Below are 18096 nucleotides of genomic sequence, written 5' to 3'. Positions count from 1 at the left end.
AAACCACGGTACGTGCGTCGACTAGGAAACACTCGCGTGATAGATACACGCGGGAAACGTTGCGCGTTTTATTGCCGATTCCTTTCTCATCGCGAGAACGGCACGGTTTTATATGTTTAATTACCTGCTGCGAAACGATAGCTGTCGTAAAGTAAAAATTGTGATGTTGGCTTTCGATCGAACTCCATATTTACGATTTAATAACACAGCAGAGTTCCGTTCGTTCACGCCCTATCTCGTGATATCCATTTACCAACGAAATAATTCCGAAAATTCGCGGTCGAAACGTGAGAAAGCACACGTAAAAACAGGTCCCAACGAAAGAACATCTCGGGTGATCGACGATCTAATTATTTTCAGTCTTTCCTCGTTTGTTTCCCTCTTCTCGCGGTAGTGGCCAACCCCCGGCGCAAATCGTTCCTTTTGTAGCGGCTGCGCGTTATCTAAATCGCGTCGAATATTTCCACGGTAGCACGCTTAGAGATCCGGTCCGCCCCCGGGCCAGTGTTCCCCGTTAAAAAGCAACTCGCGTATCAATTTCACGGGACAACGCGGTGCATCGCGGGTAATCCGGCGTGCTGGATCGTCTTTTTGTTCCTGGCCGCTTAATATTGCTTGTCCTGCCGTAATCTCCACCCCCGACACCCTGTTTCACCCCGACCGCCACCCACCGCGTTTCGCTCCACTACGCCAGCCACCCCCTTCGTCACAGTAGCGTAGACCACGAGATTTTCTTGAACCGCCGTTTCCGTCGTTGCTCCGCACGGTGAAAGAACGACGATCTCTTAACCCAGCCCATATATTTCAGCAGTCGAGTTTTCCGTTTTCGGTGATCGATATTTAACTACCACTCTGCTATTTCTCTATGAACTTTGGACAGAAAATCTACAGCGAAAGTGGCGCTTTGTTCGTCCCTTTGTAATATTTTGCACGATCTATTCTGTTCCACGGAAAATTTCCGACGAGTAAATTTCACGGGAAAGAGGGAAGAACGAGGGGGTGAGAAAGTTCTGTCCCCGATCAGTCGCGCCAATGGCGGTCTTTTCGGTGTTTCGCCATTGCGAAACGCCGTACTCCTGTGGTACTTAACGTAAGTACGTCGGAGTTCGCCGGAGAAAATAAAGAAACCTCTCGAGTTTTCGCCTCGCCCGACCTTTTTCCTGCTGCCCGGCTACTATCCTCTCAGTTTGCCCTCTCCCTCTTTCGCTCTGTCTCTCTGCACCGGGACAATGTTATTTTACGGCACGATGAGTTTGAGCCTCTTTCATCCGGCGACACGGTGCTCGCGCCGCGATTCCGACGGTAATGGTTGCCGTTGTCGACGACGCTGCTCTGCTGGTTTCTACCCAGCCGCCACACCCTCGCGACTCGCCCTCTGCGCACCGTTTAATCTGATCAACTGCGGATTATATCGGACAGCACCCTGACGAGCAGCAGGAAAAAATCGACGGCTGCGACGATGTTTCTTTCGCTCTTGCAGTCTTTACTGATTTCACGATGGAAGAGATTGGCGTGCTTGTTGCACGCTCTCTTCGACGTGTACGTCGTCATTTGCACAGAACTTTTCAATTTTCACGAAAAAGAAGTTGGAAACATGGATACGAGAGCACACGATACGTCGTGAAAACAGGGAAATTTCGTTGAAGATAGAACGAGATGGACGAGCGTCGCAACTATCGAGGTAGCTAGATGTGAAACACACATTCGGTCGGTGAAATTGCAGAAGGATAGAGAAGTCTTGCTTTTTTATTAGATCAAACCGAGTGTGACCAAGCTGTACGTTTGACTTGACTCGGTCACTCGGCTCCTGTCCGAGCGAATAAACGTCTCCGTGCCTTATACCGAGCCTCCCCCTTTTCCCAGTCGCCATCCCCGGGGCACTTTTTTATGTCATCGAGAGACCCTGCTGTCCCGACAGCATTTTATCGGGCAACGTGCTCGTCCGGGTTCTCAATTTCACTTCTCGCCCTCGTACGTCTTCGAATTCCACGGCGAATAAATACATTTCTTACCGTGAAATCGTCGAAAGAATCTGTCATGTAGAGTTTTTATGTACGGAATTAAAGTAAATCTAAAATATAAAGAAACGAATTATTACAGAATTGATCTATAGACTAGAATGGAACTATGTTAAGATGAAAATATAAGAACAAGGTTTCAAACGAGTCTGATCGACGATCCAAAGCGTTCAATAAAGAACACCGGTTCGAACAGGGTCCGTAATAGCCGTTCCATATATCGTCTCGGCACCTTTTCTCCGTCACTTATTGCAACGGCGATGGCGTCGACGTAACTCGATTTTGCTTTCCATCTGAGACGTTGAAGGTCCCTGTGGCCCGTTCCTCAATAAGGCGATTCTCTGACCCAAATTGACTCCTATTGCCGCTGGAAGAATGAGTTTCGAGACGATATTTCGCTCGTTGCTCGTCATAAAGGGACATTTCCTTTGAAAAGATCTTTTTTCTTACGACGAAGCTAACAATAAGAAGCGGATTTCTGTCCGATTCTACTTTGTCTTTCACCACCGGGAGAGATTATTTTTGAGTGAACATCCACGTGCACAGAGTCAGGGATCCTGGCTAATCGTTAATATTCCCTCGAAGGGAGTGCAAGTGTTCGACGAGCAGGCGTCGATCCAGATTCGGGATTCTTATCTGTCCACAAAGCTTAATCCCTCCGATGCGAAGGCGGTGGTGCGCTAAAAAGTATTTTACGAGCTGCTTATACGTTTCAGCGGTCACCCTGACACCGAATCCAATTTTCTAGATACGATCTTTAGTAGGGATCAGGTGTTGGAAGTTCTCGGGATCCCAGTGTGGTGTGTTCGCCATTTGCAGCGCCACGCAGGAAGCATAATAATTCTCTTGCATTCCGCGTGGTCCGTTCCCAGAGGCTACCACGTCCAAACTATTCCATATTTTTCCTGTCTTTTCTTTCTTCTCTTACCGTCGAATACAACTCGCGAATCTTCGAGGAAATCGAGTAGCGAGTTTCTGTTCGGCGGTGTATCGCCATATTTGAATATTTCTAGCAGCAGTCAGGAGAGTCGAGCCAGATAAAATGCTTTACGACGCCGAGGAATTAACCCTTGATTTCCGGGCATTACTCTCACCGCGGAGTCTGCCGAGATAAAGGGGTGGCTCCTTCCTTACTATCTCCGCGACATAATGGCCGACGAAGGAGGGCACCGTTCATGGCGAAAGATATAATAGAGCCTCACCGTGGCTCTTCCACGGCCTCGTACACTCGCGATTTATGGTTTCTTTTATTTAGGGGAATAATGGGTAAGGTTACCAGTCTTCGCTCGAACTTGGAGATGCTAGACGAGGCGAGTCATGATCGTATTCCTTGTTTTAATATAAGAAAGAAACCAGATTTCGTTTTTCGAATACGTGTCATAGTTTCTTCGAGCAGAGCTTTTTTAGAACAGAGTAAATAGCTTTTCACATTCTATCGACGTACCAGAGGAATCTCAGAGAATGGAGCAAGCGTTGCATCGGTAGTACCGCGTATCTTTGATGACGCATAGACGATGCACTCTCGCGACACCTTGCGTTTCTCAGCGCGGAGGAGACGGAAGAAGAGTATCCGGGTGGGTGTCAGGTCCGCCGCTTCTGTATCAATATTCATCAGCGTCCTATGTTCGGTTGGCTCAAATTCGTAGGATTAGCCGGAAACTTCGCATCGCTCCCTCCGCTTCTATGCAAGCGTCGCACCGTTGCACGAGAGAGTCGACCTAACGAAGAAGGACGAAGACGGTCAAAGGGTTTAGAGTGAGAGAGAGAGAGAGAGAGAGAGAGAGAGAGAGAGAGAAAGCTAGGACGGTGGGAAGAGGGAGAGATCGTGGCAGTCGCCGTGACGCTCCACCGCGGGATTCTAATCCGGGTAGGCGGGCGTGTGTGACGTCATATTGCATAACAATTAATCAACGGGCGATAACAGCTAGCCGGGTCGACGGAGTGGGAAGCCCTGATAATCATTTCACCGGGCAGCTTAAAGTGCCACTAGTTAACGCTAAGCCGATTTAAAAGCGATTTAATATCCGGAATAATATACCTAGGTTTCCCTCTCTCTTTCTCTCTCACCAGTTCTATCGCGGACACGCGGCTTTGCTAACACGACAAAAGGGATCGCGCGCGAATAGATCCCCGTTTCAGTGTTCTTAAGAGGTGTTTCTTCGCTTCTCGCGAGGCACGTTCAGCTTTTGAAATGTAGAAAGATTCTTCCTCGCGTTGGCCGAGTAGAGCAACGTCGATGGCCGCAAGCCAAACACATTTCTCCTTTTGCGCTTTTTGTCTTGCTCCTCCTTCCTTTTTGGATAGAAGCTACGTTTAATAACAGCACGGATTACGACCAAGCGACAGACGCAGGATTTCTCATGGAAATTTAGGGACAGGTCCTTTGATAAGGTCCTCCGTATTTTGTATGCATGCATCTTAACGCGCTTCTTTCGACACTATATCGCCAATAAGTATTGGCACCAGCCACATGCTAATGTATAATGCCGATCAAACAACTGTTTAAACAGCACCGAGTTAAGTGCGTCCCATTCTTTCGCGAGCATCCCTTCGCCCCGTCGCCAGTCTTCCATCGTTGACCGACGGGGTTGTTTTTGTCCCCGAGAACCAGTAGCTATGTCACCCGTGATTCTCGTCACTTTTGAATCTACCGAACTCCATCTTCTTTTCTTACCAGAGGAAGAAATCGCGACAAGATAACGATATCTCCGCTTGTGATTCCAGTCATCTCTGCTATGCAAAGCTAGTTTCTTGTGCCATTCTTCTACCATTATTTGCTTTTTGTCGTATTTTGCTTTAAGTCGTAGAACGGACGTTTTTATTTTATTCTTTGGCTTTCGTTTGATATTCGAGTAAAATTTCTTCTCGATATAATCTGGTTATCTGAGAGATGCCGACGGCCAATAGTTTCGCCGCGACGAGGTCGCATATATCCCATTTTCGTAGGCCGTTGATTGAGGACAGATGCACGAGCAGGGGAAGTGCACTGTGCAGTATGGATGAGGGTACAGTCGATCACAATGACCCCCTGAAAGTACAATGGCGCACTAGCTCTCTTCGACGGGACCAATGCCGACCCGAAAATCACTCGGCTATGACAAAGAGCTGTGTTCGCGCTGCCGCAAATATGTTGTAAATACAGGAATACACTGAGAGTGTCTCATCGGGGCCAGACAACCCTGTTCGACTCTGTTCGAGCATCAGATAGCGCCTTGACGTCATTACCAGAGAGAAACATCCAAAGCTCTGTTGCCTTGGCCAAGATTGGGAAAATATGTCGTTAACGAAACCTTCATAAATGCAAATTCAACGTCTTAATTCATCCTGTTGAAATTAAAGAGGAGCCATTTTCTAGGTAGATCTTAGATTTCAACTCTACTTGTTTTTTATGATTGTCGAGATAGAAAATCAGGCAACGTTTAATAAAAAGCGAATGTATGAAAAAACAAGTGATGCGATCGATCTGCGTTCACGAATGCGGCGCGGTTCGTTTCCATAAAATCTGTTGCTCGCGTTGCTGGGCGAAATCCTAATTAAACGGCAGATTCGAATTCGCCGGTGGTCCACGTACAAGCTTAATCCCGGGAAAGCGCCGATAATATCGATCGATGCGGCGAGTTAATTAAATTAAAATACTCGTATAATAGCGTGCCAGATGGCACGGCCAGAACATACAACCTGGTATTGAGTACCGGCTCACCCCTCGGCAACCCCCCGTCGTAATACGTAACTCGTTTAGTCTTGCAGGTTGACGAAAAGAGTAAGGAGGGCGGAACTGCCGCGGGATTTCGCTTGGCCAAAGCATTTAACGCACCCCCGTGATCGCTTTTTGCTGATCTTTGATCAAAAAATCGCGGACGTTTCACTTTTGCCATTGGAATCTCGGTTTCAGAGAAACAGTACGATACTTTGCTGAATGGTTTTTTATAAGAACATGCGCATAGTGATGATAATGATAAAAAATGGAATTCTAATTGTTATAATCATAACATTTAGATTCTGGTCTCTTATATTTTTTGAATGGGAAAAGGATAAAAAGATAAGTAGTTGCGGCTCGTAGATCCGTGATGATACTGACGGTCCTGATTACCTATTTACCAATGACAATCGAATGGTTATTTAGTTTCATGGGGTGAGAATCGAACCGCAGTTTAGCATTACGGAGGCCGAAGGCAGGTCGTTAGCGGCGTTGTCGCAACATATGCGCTCGGCAGGCTCCATATGGGCCACCATGGACCCAAATAGGCAGCCCCCGGAGCCAAAGTACCGTACCCCATCAAAAGGGATCGATACCGTTTCGCTCTTTAATCGGTCAGATTTTGCGGCTTTCCACAGTGTTTTTCAAAGATTTTTATAATTAACTACGAGGGTTAAACATTCTCCGTAAAAAGTTTACGACTCATGTTCATTAGCTTCATACGAAGAAAATTAGATTATCGTGAAAACTATACAAACGCTTTGTAAATATTTCAAACTGCAAGGATTCAAAAAACCGCAAGAAAGAAAAGTACCTTTCTCAAACATCTTACGGAGGATGATGCAGAAAAGCGCGTGGAATGCTAAGAAAGGCTGAGAATAAAGATAATTCGGGTGGTCCATGGTTTCCATCGATTCCCATAAGCATTGCGGTCGTCGGAGATTTTAAATGCAACCATATGATGAGGGCGGCTAAAAACATGGTATTTTCTCTAACCATCGCGCAACCGGAGACGAGGGCCACGGATGAGTTTGTGCGGCAAGTGCACGCATGGTGCGTACACCATGAAGCAGAAGAGACCCCCACGGAGAGTGTACGGGCAGTGAGCAGGTTGACTAGCTTTGTTCGTGCTCGATGATGACGATGGGGTCGGTCTCCGCACAGATGGGCCGCTAATCTCATTGAAAACTCATGAGGACTCTCAGAGTGGGGGATGGACCAACGGGGGGAGGTGAGCCAAGGGCTGAACCCTGCCCTAGAAGTCTCTGTAAAGTCTTTGCATGGGGGCCAAGCACCGTGCCAACCACCATATGTCCTACGTATGTATATGCGTGCACGTCTAAACGCATGATGCATGCTTACGAGAATATGTCGCGTGCTTTCTTTCTCCGCTCACCAGGATTGTGCTATGTACACGATTATACGATATACTAATCGTTGCGACCTTAAAATTTTTCTATCGGAAGATCTTCGCTTATGTATACCATATACATTTCTTAAAATTGATGCCCATCTTCAATCGAGATCATTCTTCTCCGAGCCATTCGATTACCTTGCTAAGCTGGGTTTATATACATATTTAAGGTCGTGACCAACGTTAAGATCAGCGGAGCATAACTCCGTGCCGGCTGGCCCTCTCATGCATATTCCTCCGGTTTAACAAACACTCCGTAGAGACGTGGGCAAGAGAAAGAGAGAAGGGTCGAGGCGGAAATACAGAAATAGTAAGAGTAAAGAGCGAAAGGGGTATAGAGAGAGATAGACAGACCCGGCACGCACTCCTCGGGCATACGGGGTTGCTTTACGAGCGGACAACTAAGGTATGCTCCCGGTTTCATCCCCTGCTCCTCCGGTATAATCGTGCTTTTCGTAACGTGGCCGGCGCTGCAACGGGCCAGAGGTTTTATACCTTGGTTTCTCTGTCGGAGTCAGTGCATCCACCGTGACCGAGTCCGTCGCACTTGCTGCCCTTACGGAATACGCTGCGCGTAAACTTTCGGAACCGTAGTCAGATATCCAATACCTGGTGCTCCTCCTTCGTATTTTTTTACGATAAAGAATATTCTTCTTATGCTTTCTTATAAAATAAGATTTTTATATCTGAAGGAAGATGCGTGGTAATATTTAACGACACGTGACGTAATGAAAACGTCATATTTTTTAGTTAATTCATGAACTTTGCATTTTGTAAAACCTGTTGCTTTAAACGTCCGAAGCATTCATGGCAGATTTAAGAATCAGTCTCGACATTTGTACCGCATTCATTTCCGTGGAGACGCAGTTGAATGATCAGGTAGGAAAACATTGGACAGAGGGTTGATCTCCGAGGATCTGACGTGATTGCTTCTGACAGCGCAGTTAGGGGCGATGAACGGACGATTGGTGGATCGAAAGATAGCGAAACTGAATACCCTGCACATATGCTTCGTTCTAGCTGTAACTATGAAATATGTTGTTCGGTATCTAATCGTATCTATCGCTACACCTTTAATCGACGTTTTAATTAGCCGTTTTCCATCCACTGAATCTCGAATGAGGGGACAAAGGATCCGATTTAAAGCAAAAAGCCGAAAACCATCTTATCGTGGTCGAATTCCTCGAAGTCTCTGTTAATTTTTTCTGAGATACCCAGGTGTTTGCTACATTTTCGCGGATCTGGCACGTCGAGGCAGCTCGGGAATCAGGACTCGGACAAATTACACGCGGGACAGACTTAATCTAGGTTCGTTTCTCCTGGGAACGCCGAAAGAGAATCAAAGTCACATCTGTGACGTTCAGAACGACGCCACGGTCGTCCTGGGTCTTCTCGCTGCAAGATTGATGACGCCTCCCGCGCTTTCTCACCGTTTCCAGTATTCTCTTTTGCGGGCATAGCCGCCGCGAGACAGCAGGAGAAAGGAAGATGCGATTTCTCCGTTGCAAATGAGACGTCTCCGAGCGGGAAGCTCGTCTCCGTGTCAACTGAGCCCACTGACAAATGTTCCGTGACATTGCACTCGAAACAATCTTTGTCACACTCACCTGTCGTAAGATAATTAAATATTTCAGTCTTGGGAATCGAGACAGCGAGATCCGACAATGAAAAATAATGTAGCAAGGCGAGAGAAATACTCGTGGAAGTGCGAGAGTGATTTTTTCAAAGAAAAAAATGTTTAGGTGACGTAGAACTTAACAATACGTGATATTTAAATAGTAGGTATTAATAGTAGGTAAATGGAGGTAGAAATTTAAAATATAAGTTTATCGTTATTAACTAGCAGATAATCTATAGATATCTGTATGTCGATCTTTGATATTTTAGAATATTTTCGTCCCATTATTCTTGCCTTTAACTACATCCCAAACGATCCTTTCCCTCGTAGGAATTTCCTCGAAAGCTACAAAATCTTCGTTCATTTAAAAATTCGACTTTCACTCTCCGTTCTACAGCCAACGTTACCGATATCGTCTCAGTTGCCGGTTTAGGAAGCGGATTCTCTTCAGAGGGAAGACTCGAGGGTCTGCGGCAGGGTAGCGCAGGGTCTACGCATCGTCCATCATTCGCTGAAACGACGAAACGCTCGGTAGGTTCGGGTTTTCAGAGAGCGGAGCAGATCTGCATAGCGAGTCGGCATCTCGGGACGAGCGAGCTAAGTGCGGGATTATGCAAAGCAGCGGCCATACAGTATAAAAATACGGAGCGACTCCGCGCCATCTTTTCCGGACCATTCTAATAACTCCCTTCTATCCAGCTTCCTCCAGGCCTCTAGCTACCTTCCTCGACCTCCAACCCTCCTCGTTCCCTGGCGCTGCTCGGCCTGCGTCGACGACCATGGGGGAATCACGAACCCGTGCACGCGGAACGGACACCCCTCTTCCAAGATTTCGGCAAATATAATCGTAAAGCCGTCGACAAGACCGTCGCGACGCCTGTGCATTGCATCTACGCGATCTTCGGTGTTCTATAAGGCATTCTTTGTTGTTTCGTGGCTCTTCTTTTGTCTATTTTTCTTAATAGAAGTATACAAAATGAAGATCATTCTTCGAGATACGTTGGATTACACGGAACTGCTTCCACACGATTATTCATTGTGATTAAATCGGCGTTAAGGGGTGCGCTCTTAAGAGCGCATCGCGTTCGCGCGTCGATGCCAGTCACGCCGATGATTAATGACCCATGAATATTTACGCGTGCCATTAATTTGTATCGTTTGATTGGTTGCTTCCTGCACACGCCAGACCATAATTCGTATACATCGGATCGTCGGGATTTACAAGCTCTCGATATCTTTCGATTTTAAATCACCGTTATCAGAAACCTTCTACATAGAATTCCTACATCTGATCGGGTCAATCCTGAAATCCGAGGGTCGCGTACGTTTCGTGGCGCCTCGCCACTTAAATTCTGAAACTTCTCGCCTAGGCGACTCACGTTTTCCGCGAGCGAGGCGCGAGATAGCGGCGTCCGATAACGCCCGGTTGGAAGTCGCATTAATTTCTCTCGGTCGACTCCCCCTCTGTGTGCCAGTGGTAGAAACGCGACAGGGGGATGGTACGGTTCTATCGAGGGTTGTGGGGGCTTGGCGTGTAGGTAACGGCACGCAGAAACGCTTCCTCGCCGGGCGTTTAGGTAAGGTATTCACGTAACACATAAGCAACCGCCACGCGCAGCCCACCGTGTGCACAGAGATAAGAGGCGAAGGTGGCATCTTAGGTGGCACTTCGAATAGAATTAAATTCCCCGAGCAACTGCGGAGCAAGTCGATATCGTCTCCGGATGATATCAACAAGAGCGATAGAGAAGAAGGGAGGACAAACTTCTCTCCGCCATCCTGTAAACGCGCAAAGTGAATTCGAATTTCGTCGGAGACGTTCGGTTGTTGCGGTAGATTTCGAAGCTACGGATCAATGTCGTTGCAGTTTTGATGTTAGCCAAAAGATGCTGCGGGTGGGCTTTGATCGATGTTTATTTGCAACCCCTTATTGCGGAGCCGAGTGATCACAGTTTGAAACAACGCTACGGTTGAATGCGAAGATTCGACTTGGAAGTTTGATTGGATATAACTTTATAACTTCCGCAAACGTTATCACAAAGTTCCTAGGAAGATAATATTTGGATATAAAAATAATTGGCAATTACGTCAAGCGATAAAGCGAGATTGCGAAGAGTCTGGATAATAAGCTGGCTCGTCATGAAGCTGTGCCACTTTTTGGAGGGCGATTCCAGGAATTAAGACAGTCAGAAACATTTGATGGCTCACTTGGTATGCATGGTTCCGCTTATAAGTCAAGAAATTGCTCAAGCGGCCGTAAAATCTAAATCTCTGGTACTCGTCGTCAGGGCTGCGTACCTCTTCCCCTTTCGCGGATGACGTACACCGCGGCCAGCTATTTTCGAGAACACTCTGATCCTCATCACACATTCAATTTATCAAGGACTCAAGATGTACTGCCCTGTTTTTTCGAGCTGTACAAATCGTTTGTTCATTTATTTTTTTTATTGCCAGAAGACATGCAGAAATTGGACTTTCCAATTTGACTGGATACCGCGGTTTTGTAATATTTTTCCAACTTTCGCAAATCCTTCGATCGACTAATCTTTATTCGATCGACTTAAGTCACGTTTCATTCGTGCTATATGGGACGCAATTCCACAGATTATGGGTCACGATTTTAGCAAGCTTCTGAAGAGGTATGATTGGCCTAGGGACGTATCTCGATGGGATATTTCCTTGAAACGCGGCGAGCTTGTATGCGACCAATGTGGATGCCGGCTTTTAATGGAAAATCGACTGCGCCCGGGGAAGCCCGCTGGAAGAGAATCACGATGATTCCGTGAAATATGGAGGCAGGAGCGAGCAGGTTTTCGACGGAGCCGGTAAAGCTGCGCAGAGTGCTGGGGCTGCGTTAATGGGTGATTGATAAACGACCTTCTCTCATCAACTGCATCGGCTGCATATTTATCACCGGACAGACTCAGCAGTCCTCGTGTTAGCGTCAGCCAACTGGAAAGTATCGCAAGATATTGCTCGGAAGCACGTCGAGTCGTTTCTCTTAAAAAGGAATGAATAAATTAAACACCCATTGGATTTCGGACATATATAGACTAGACGATGTAGTTGAAAATTAATTCGAGTAATCTTCTAGAAATTTTCGCATAATTCAATGCAGCAATAGGGGCCATACGAGCGAGTGGAAAGCTTTCTGCAAGGTGTCCCTTTGGTGAAGCAACGTTAGTGTTAACATTCCCTGTTACGATTCAGCGTTAACAGCTCACGCGTGTCAGTCACGTGCCGGTCGACCAGCGACCCTCTGCTCGTTTAACTCGGACGAATTGGGCGTCGCGAAGTTGCCCTTTCTGTCCGATTTGGAGGATAACGAGGACAGATGCCTGCGAAATTACACTTAGATGATTCTCACGAATCCGAGCCTTCACCTCTCTCGATAAAACAATAAGTTTTTCTTTTTTTGGTTCGTTCTTTAAAAAAAGAAAGGAAAAGACAGTGGAGAAAAGGTAGCAAGGATTGTCGTTGGAGCGCAGTCAGTAGAGAAGCATAAAGTGGTATTAGGGATTGGTATATCGCCATCAGAAGCGCGCAGGGACAGGATGCCACGATCGGCAATAAATATGGTTCATAAGCCAGGAATGGCTGGCGAAAGATATAGAAACGTTCCTAGACGTCCCGCTGCGAGTCGCGTGTCACACATAACGTCGACGAAACGGCTCTGTCGACTTTACGACCACGAATTAGGATTAAACCCGGCTTGGACCGTTCGCCATCATCTGCTTCGTTGATAGTCGAACGATTCAATTTATTCCAGCCTCGAGAAAGTTCTCTTTTTCTCTTACTCGTGTGGAGCAACACCGGGAGAAATGTTTATAACGGTGGTTCGTCGTATAATAATTATTAATCTGGTTGTAGTAAATAATTTCGAAACAGGGAAGCTGGGAAAAACTTAGATACAGGTCATTTCGTCTTCCGTGATCCGCGAATCTCCGCTGGGGTCGGCCAGTCCAATCGAAAGGTCATTACAACTTTTTGCCGACTCAATCAAGAAGTTAATGTCCTTTAACCTCTAGGCGTTCCCCGCAGAGTTCGCAGAATCCCGGGAATCGTGAGCGTAAGAACTCGACGGCTCTCACATGCCGGGCAAAATAGATCACCAGTTTTATGATTGATCGCCTATTGGCTTCGCGTGCTAGCCAGCCTTTTTACTTCCTTTTTTTTCGCGATAGCGGGTATTATTGCTCAAGCATAGAACTCCAGCCTCACTCTGCTTCTTTTACTTGTATCGTTCCGTTTTACTGTTTTTATGCTTTAACATCCCATGAGAAAATATTGCAAATATTAACAAGCTTTGCCGAATAATTTTAAATGAAATTTGGTCACGATGAAGGTGTTGGTAAAACAGTGGCGTTGAAAAGATGATAAAAAATTATGATTATCGGGTAGAAATGCTTTCGTAAGAGCCGCATATCACCTGGAGGGATCGTGGTATTTATCGAACTGCCGAGAAATGGGAGGAATTCGTCAAGAAGATAATCCGTAAAATAATGATCTCTGGTGGCTCTGCTGGTACCTTCTGTCCGGTACGGTCAATTTAATGCACCTCGTTTCTCTTCGGTAACGAGGTGTTCATAAGATGACCAACTAATAAACCACGAATAGTCCTGAACTTCAAAAATAAAGAATTAAAATCGAAATGATTCTCCAACGTCGTTGAATCTATATGCAACTTTATAAACGTTAAAGACGAGAAGAAAGATCGGAGAAAAGATTTCTCTCGAATAGAAAATGCTGGAGGGAATGCTCGAAAAGTCGGGGCGAATGATCATTGGCGGGATAATCGGGCACGGTGGAGGTCCATCAGCGGATTCGACGAGTCTGCCGAACGTCCAATATCCAGGAGATCGACCATAAAAAAAGGAGTCGAGGCTGGCGCGGGCGTTAAAAATATTCAAGATCGTTTGTCAGGCTGAATTACAGCCCCGCTCGGGCCCGCCATCACCCCCATTCCCTTTAGATCTCGGGCTAACGGGGTAACGGGATCCTGCGGAACGCGTTGCGCAACGTGGAGAGAGGGCAGAAGAGGAAAGAGTCGACGAGGACGGCTACGACGACGACGACGACGATCCCGGGCACATGTGTCGAACCTGAAATATGTAGGCGTGGTCTGGATGGGACTAGCAGACGCGTCCCGACGACCGAATATGTTCACCCCGTTCGTACGCTCCACCCCCGTCTAACCCTGGGAACGTTGCCATTGGCCGGTGCCACCCTCGTTGCGCCTCCACCTGCCACGCCGAGCTACCCTCCGCGGGATTCTACCCCTAAATACTGGGGATGCGCGGCCGGTTCCCTCATTTTAACGTGGTCCGCCGATGCACGTTGTACCCTTGTCCTTGTTCTCTGTGTTTCTTCTTCGGTGTTACTGCGATCGGATCGCTCATCTGTGCCGGTGTTATCACCGACGCTTGTGATTAACCTCATGTTTGTTATCCGATGGAAGGAAACTGTGTGAACTGATGTCTTAGACCAAGGAGGATTGACACCCGAAGGGGGTGTGCAGCGTGGCTGATACACGGTGATTGCCGGAAGAGGAATTCTCTGTTGGACGCGTGGTCCGGTAAGTTTAGTTTTATATGCTTCAAACAAAGTAATTAAGTAGTCTTTCGTTTCTCCGCGAAACTTGTAGTTTTTAGATAATTACTTTGTTACTACACTTAATTCCGTGTACTTAATTGCTTTGTAATTTCTACGTGAAAGTCTTTGTTATTCGCGCTATCAATCGTTTACAAGATATTGTCAATTCTCACCGACGTTCGATTACGCGTCTCCACTCGTACAAACGCATCTACGAAATCGCTTGTCTATTTTCATTGATCCAGTTTCCCTCAGTTTGAGCATGGTCGTAACACCTGGTGTTCGAGTATAGAGGCGCGAGTCTCATCCATCATTTCCGTGGAGCTTGGTAAATTGACCATCGGCCGTCATTGTCACAGGTCGATCATCCGGAGCGAGCAGGATGACAATGGAAGATCGTACGAGTGGCATCGACCGTGCCGCCCCCGCGACGTCTACGACGGCCACGTCGGGGTTGACGTCGTCCAGTCCTCCGTCTATCAGCGACGTCACCTCCGACGCTTCGTATCCTCTTCAGCGTGCTAGCAAGCGTTCCTTCGACGTGGCGTTCCTCGTCGCGCCTGACGAGAACCTTGCTCGTCGGCAGAGCGAGAAAATGAGGATGGTGTCGAGCAGGAAGGATCGTATTCGCGAAGAAATATCAACGGAAAACATCTTGGACTCGGACAGACTGCCGCAGAATCTCACGATCAAGAACTACGACAACGACACCGGTGGTTCTGATAGGAGGAGGATGATGCAGTGCACGGAGAACTCTTTAAGTCCTCCGTATATATCTCCGAGAACGCTGACTCCGACGTTACCAGGTTTGTCACCTGATACCGACACTCGGAGGTACGTCTCTGGCACCCGTCTACAGAAATCACCTAGTCCACCTGCGTTTGCTACTCATCAGTCGATGTTAACCACTTGCCCGGATGCGGTGGAGCCAAACCTGACTTGCAATAAAGTTTACGATACAGTTATACCCTGTCCGACCGACAGACATGGAGAATCTCGAAGCGCGTTTACGAAGGTGAATCTGACAGCACAAAGGAACGGTTTCAACGACGATGGACAGACTTCGCCAAGATCCTCCATATCGCCAGACGATCGTACCGGATACCAGAGCAGCGTCAGTCCACCAGTGGTACCACTGACAGCTACTACCGGATACAAGTACGCGCCGTTTCCCACGAAAATGTCTTATCCTTTTCTAGTCAGTCCCGAGAGCAGTCAACCTGGTCTACTGGAGAATTTGAAGATACCCCAGATTGCCCAACCACCCAAAGTACCCAGTCCAAAGATACCCAGCTTCCGACCGGATCTACCACCAGTTTATCCGAATTTGTCATACAATCCGATCTCCGTATTTCCACCGATGGCGGATGCGTTGACTAGACCGAGATTTCTGGCGACGGCCGCTGGGGTGGCTGGTCTTCTGCCCTCGTCGTTCGCCGCGTTGACTCTGCCCGCGCAAAATGTTTGCGCCAAGTGCAATCTATCATTTCGGATGACCTCCGACCTGGTGTACCACATGAGATCACATCATAAGAACGAAAACTCCGGTGAAGCTGCCAGAAGGCGAAGGGAGGAGAAACTAAGGTGCCCTGTCTGCGACGAGAGCTTTAGGGAAAGGCACCATCTGACTAGGCACATGACCGCGCATCAGGATAAGGAGAGCGACGCGATCGTGGATCAGGTCGAAGTGAAGAGACGAGCCACCACTGTTCACAGCAAGTGACGACGGAAATCGTCGACAGAAGACACGATATTGACCAGTGGCTATTCGTTTGAAAATTAAGATTGTTTCTTTTACGAAGGGGAGGATATGGAGTTTAAATTTTAAGGACTTTGAGAACTTGGAAGGAGAAGTGAGAGAATTTGTTTTAGGGGTGTTATTTTTTATTGTTATTTTATTATAAGACTCGATTAATCTGTTTTTAATTTGATCATTCATCTATGAGAATTGAAATTCGATCGGACGAAGATAAATGCTCTTCCAGTTTTTTAAGATATCATCTCCTAACATACGTAGCTCGATACACAGGATCACTTATTCTACCACAAACTCCTCGTTAACCAAATATTCACGAGATTTTTGCACTTGTCCATTTTAACTGAAGTATTTCACAAGATTAATCGATTACGACATTTTACATGGTATACGTGTATGATAACGAACTAATCGCTAGAAGCTTTACCGATTAACTTAAGAGATCTTACCTTTGCGAGATAAGGTGATATTCCCTCTTTAGTCAATATTAGGTAGGAGAAATTTGTAAATATCGCGATTAATGGTCGATTGATCGGACTTTATCCTAGTTCTAAGGGTATAATAGATCGCTCGAGTATTGCTTGAATCCCAATTATTTTCTTTTACGCCATCACAATTTTCGCGATTTAAAATATTGTCAATATTTTTTTCCAGCTGGAAAAACTGAACGTTTTGATTCACGTTGGCTGGTAGGCAGGTGTGTCGAGGGGGTTAGAGCACAGGTGGGGCAGAGAGCGTGCTCTGGCGGGGACAGAACGCGACGTAAGCCGCGTTCATTTGTGTGTCGGGGGTGGCGCGGCAATAAATAGATCGTAAACCGTACCCCGGCTAACACACAAACCGGCGGAGCGCGCATAATGGTAGGAAACAATGAATGCCGTAATCGGAAACAGTGCCGGTTTGTTATCTGCCATTTACACTCCATTTAACTTCAAACAGTGAATCGGCTGGCGCGCATTCGCGTTTTAAATACACGCGACCTCCGTAGCTATCCCCGGCTCCACCCCCGCCGCGCCTCCCCCGCCCCTATGATCCCCTCCTGCTCGACGTACGGCTTAACATAGGGTTAACCTGCCGCTCGGAGTGGCTTAATATTGCCCGGAATTGCTTGACTTATCGCCACTTCCATTCCTGGCTTAATGTTTGCTTATTTCGTCGCTCTGCTGAATCGTGATTCGCTCACCTGTGTATTTCTGTTATGTTTCCCCCTTTGGTTCTTCCTATCGAGCACATTGATAATTAAGAATTTATCAAAAGCATCGGAACAGAGGTGAAATAAAATAAGGAAACAGATGGGATTCGAGCCAATACAAACGAATAAATCTTTTTAAGGATAAGAATGATAAAAAGCTACAGTATTCTGTACAGCAATAATTGCCGTAGTGTGTATATATATTCGATCTAGAAGATTTTTTTTCAATTTTAATGAAAAAAAAAAAAAAATTGAGGGTGTTCTTTCCTCGATCGCTAAAGGAGACGTTAATACCGTAAAGGCGACTCATGGAACAGTCTCCGTGGAAGTTCGACGTTATCAAATAACGATTCTATATCGGATCCACGGATTTCTTAGAATATTGCGGCCCATACGACGTTGTTCTAGATATATGTGTACGATGTAAGTCCGATGTAAATGACTCTTCATACAGGTGTAAAATTATCATCGACGTTCTGTTTTGTTTGATAAGAATTATTTATCACGACGTGTCACGTTGTATCGGTTCAATGTAAATATCACTCTGTACATAAGCACTGTATGTATTCGGAATCGTTGTTAATGAATAAAAAGAATATCCGTGAAGAGAACTCTGCGAATGTTAAACCTTATCCACTTCTTCGTTTCGTCTCTTCTCCATCTTATAAATTCTATGGTTTCGTAGCAGAAGTTTAACGTTATTCTACACCGTGTTTCCTTAGTTGTTCTTAATTCCTCATGGTAATAACTCTTTCATTCGGGAAAGGTATCAAAGTTACTTTTTTTAATTCGTTTCTCTTTTGTACGAT

General features: G+C 46.4%; 1 protein-coding gene across 1 annotated transcript; it reads left to right on the top strand.

The window, feature by feature from the left end:
* Positions 1 to 203: 203 nt before the first annotated feature.
* On the top strand, positions 204 to 17885 carry LOC100649145. Its single transcript, XM_003398249.4, has 2 exons — positions 204 to 14322; positions 14699 to 17885. The coding sequence occupies exon 2, from the start codon at positions 14722 to 14724 to the stop codon at positions 16060 to 16062; it is 1341 nt and encodes a 446-aa protein (XP_003398297.1). The 5' UTR covers positions 204 to 14322; positions 14699 to 14721; the 3' UTR covers positions 16063 to 17885.
* Positions 17886 to 18096: the final 211 nt, after the last annotated feature.

This window comes from Bombus terrestris, chromosome 10 (genome assembly GCF_910591885.1).
Source record: "Bombus terrestris chromosome 10, iyBomTerr1.2, whole genome shotgun sequence".
Lineage (NCBI taxonomy): Eukaryota > Metazoa > Arthropoda > Insecta > Hymenoptera > Apidae > Bombus > Bombus terrestris.
This window is presented reverse-complemented; position numbering and strand designations above follow the sequence as displayed.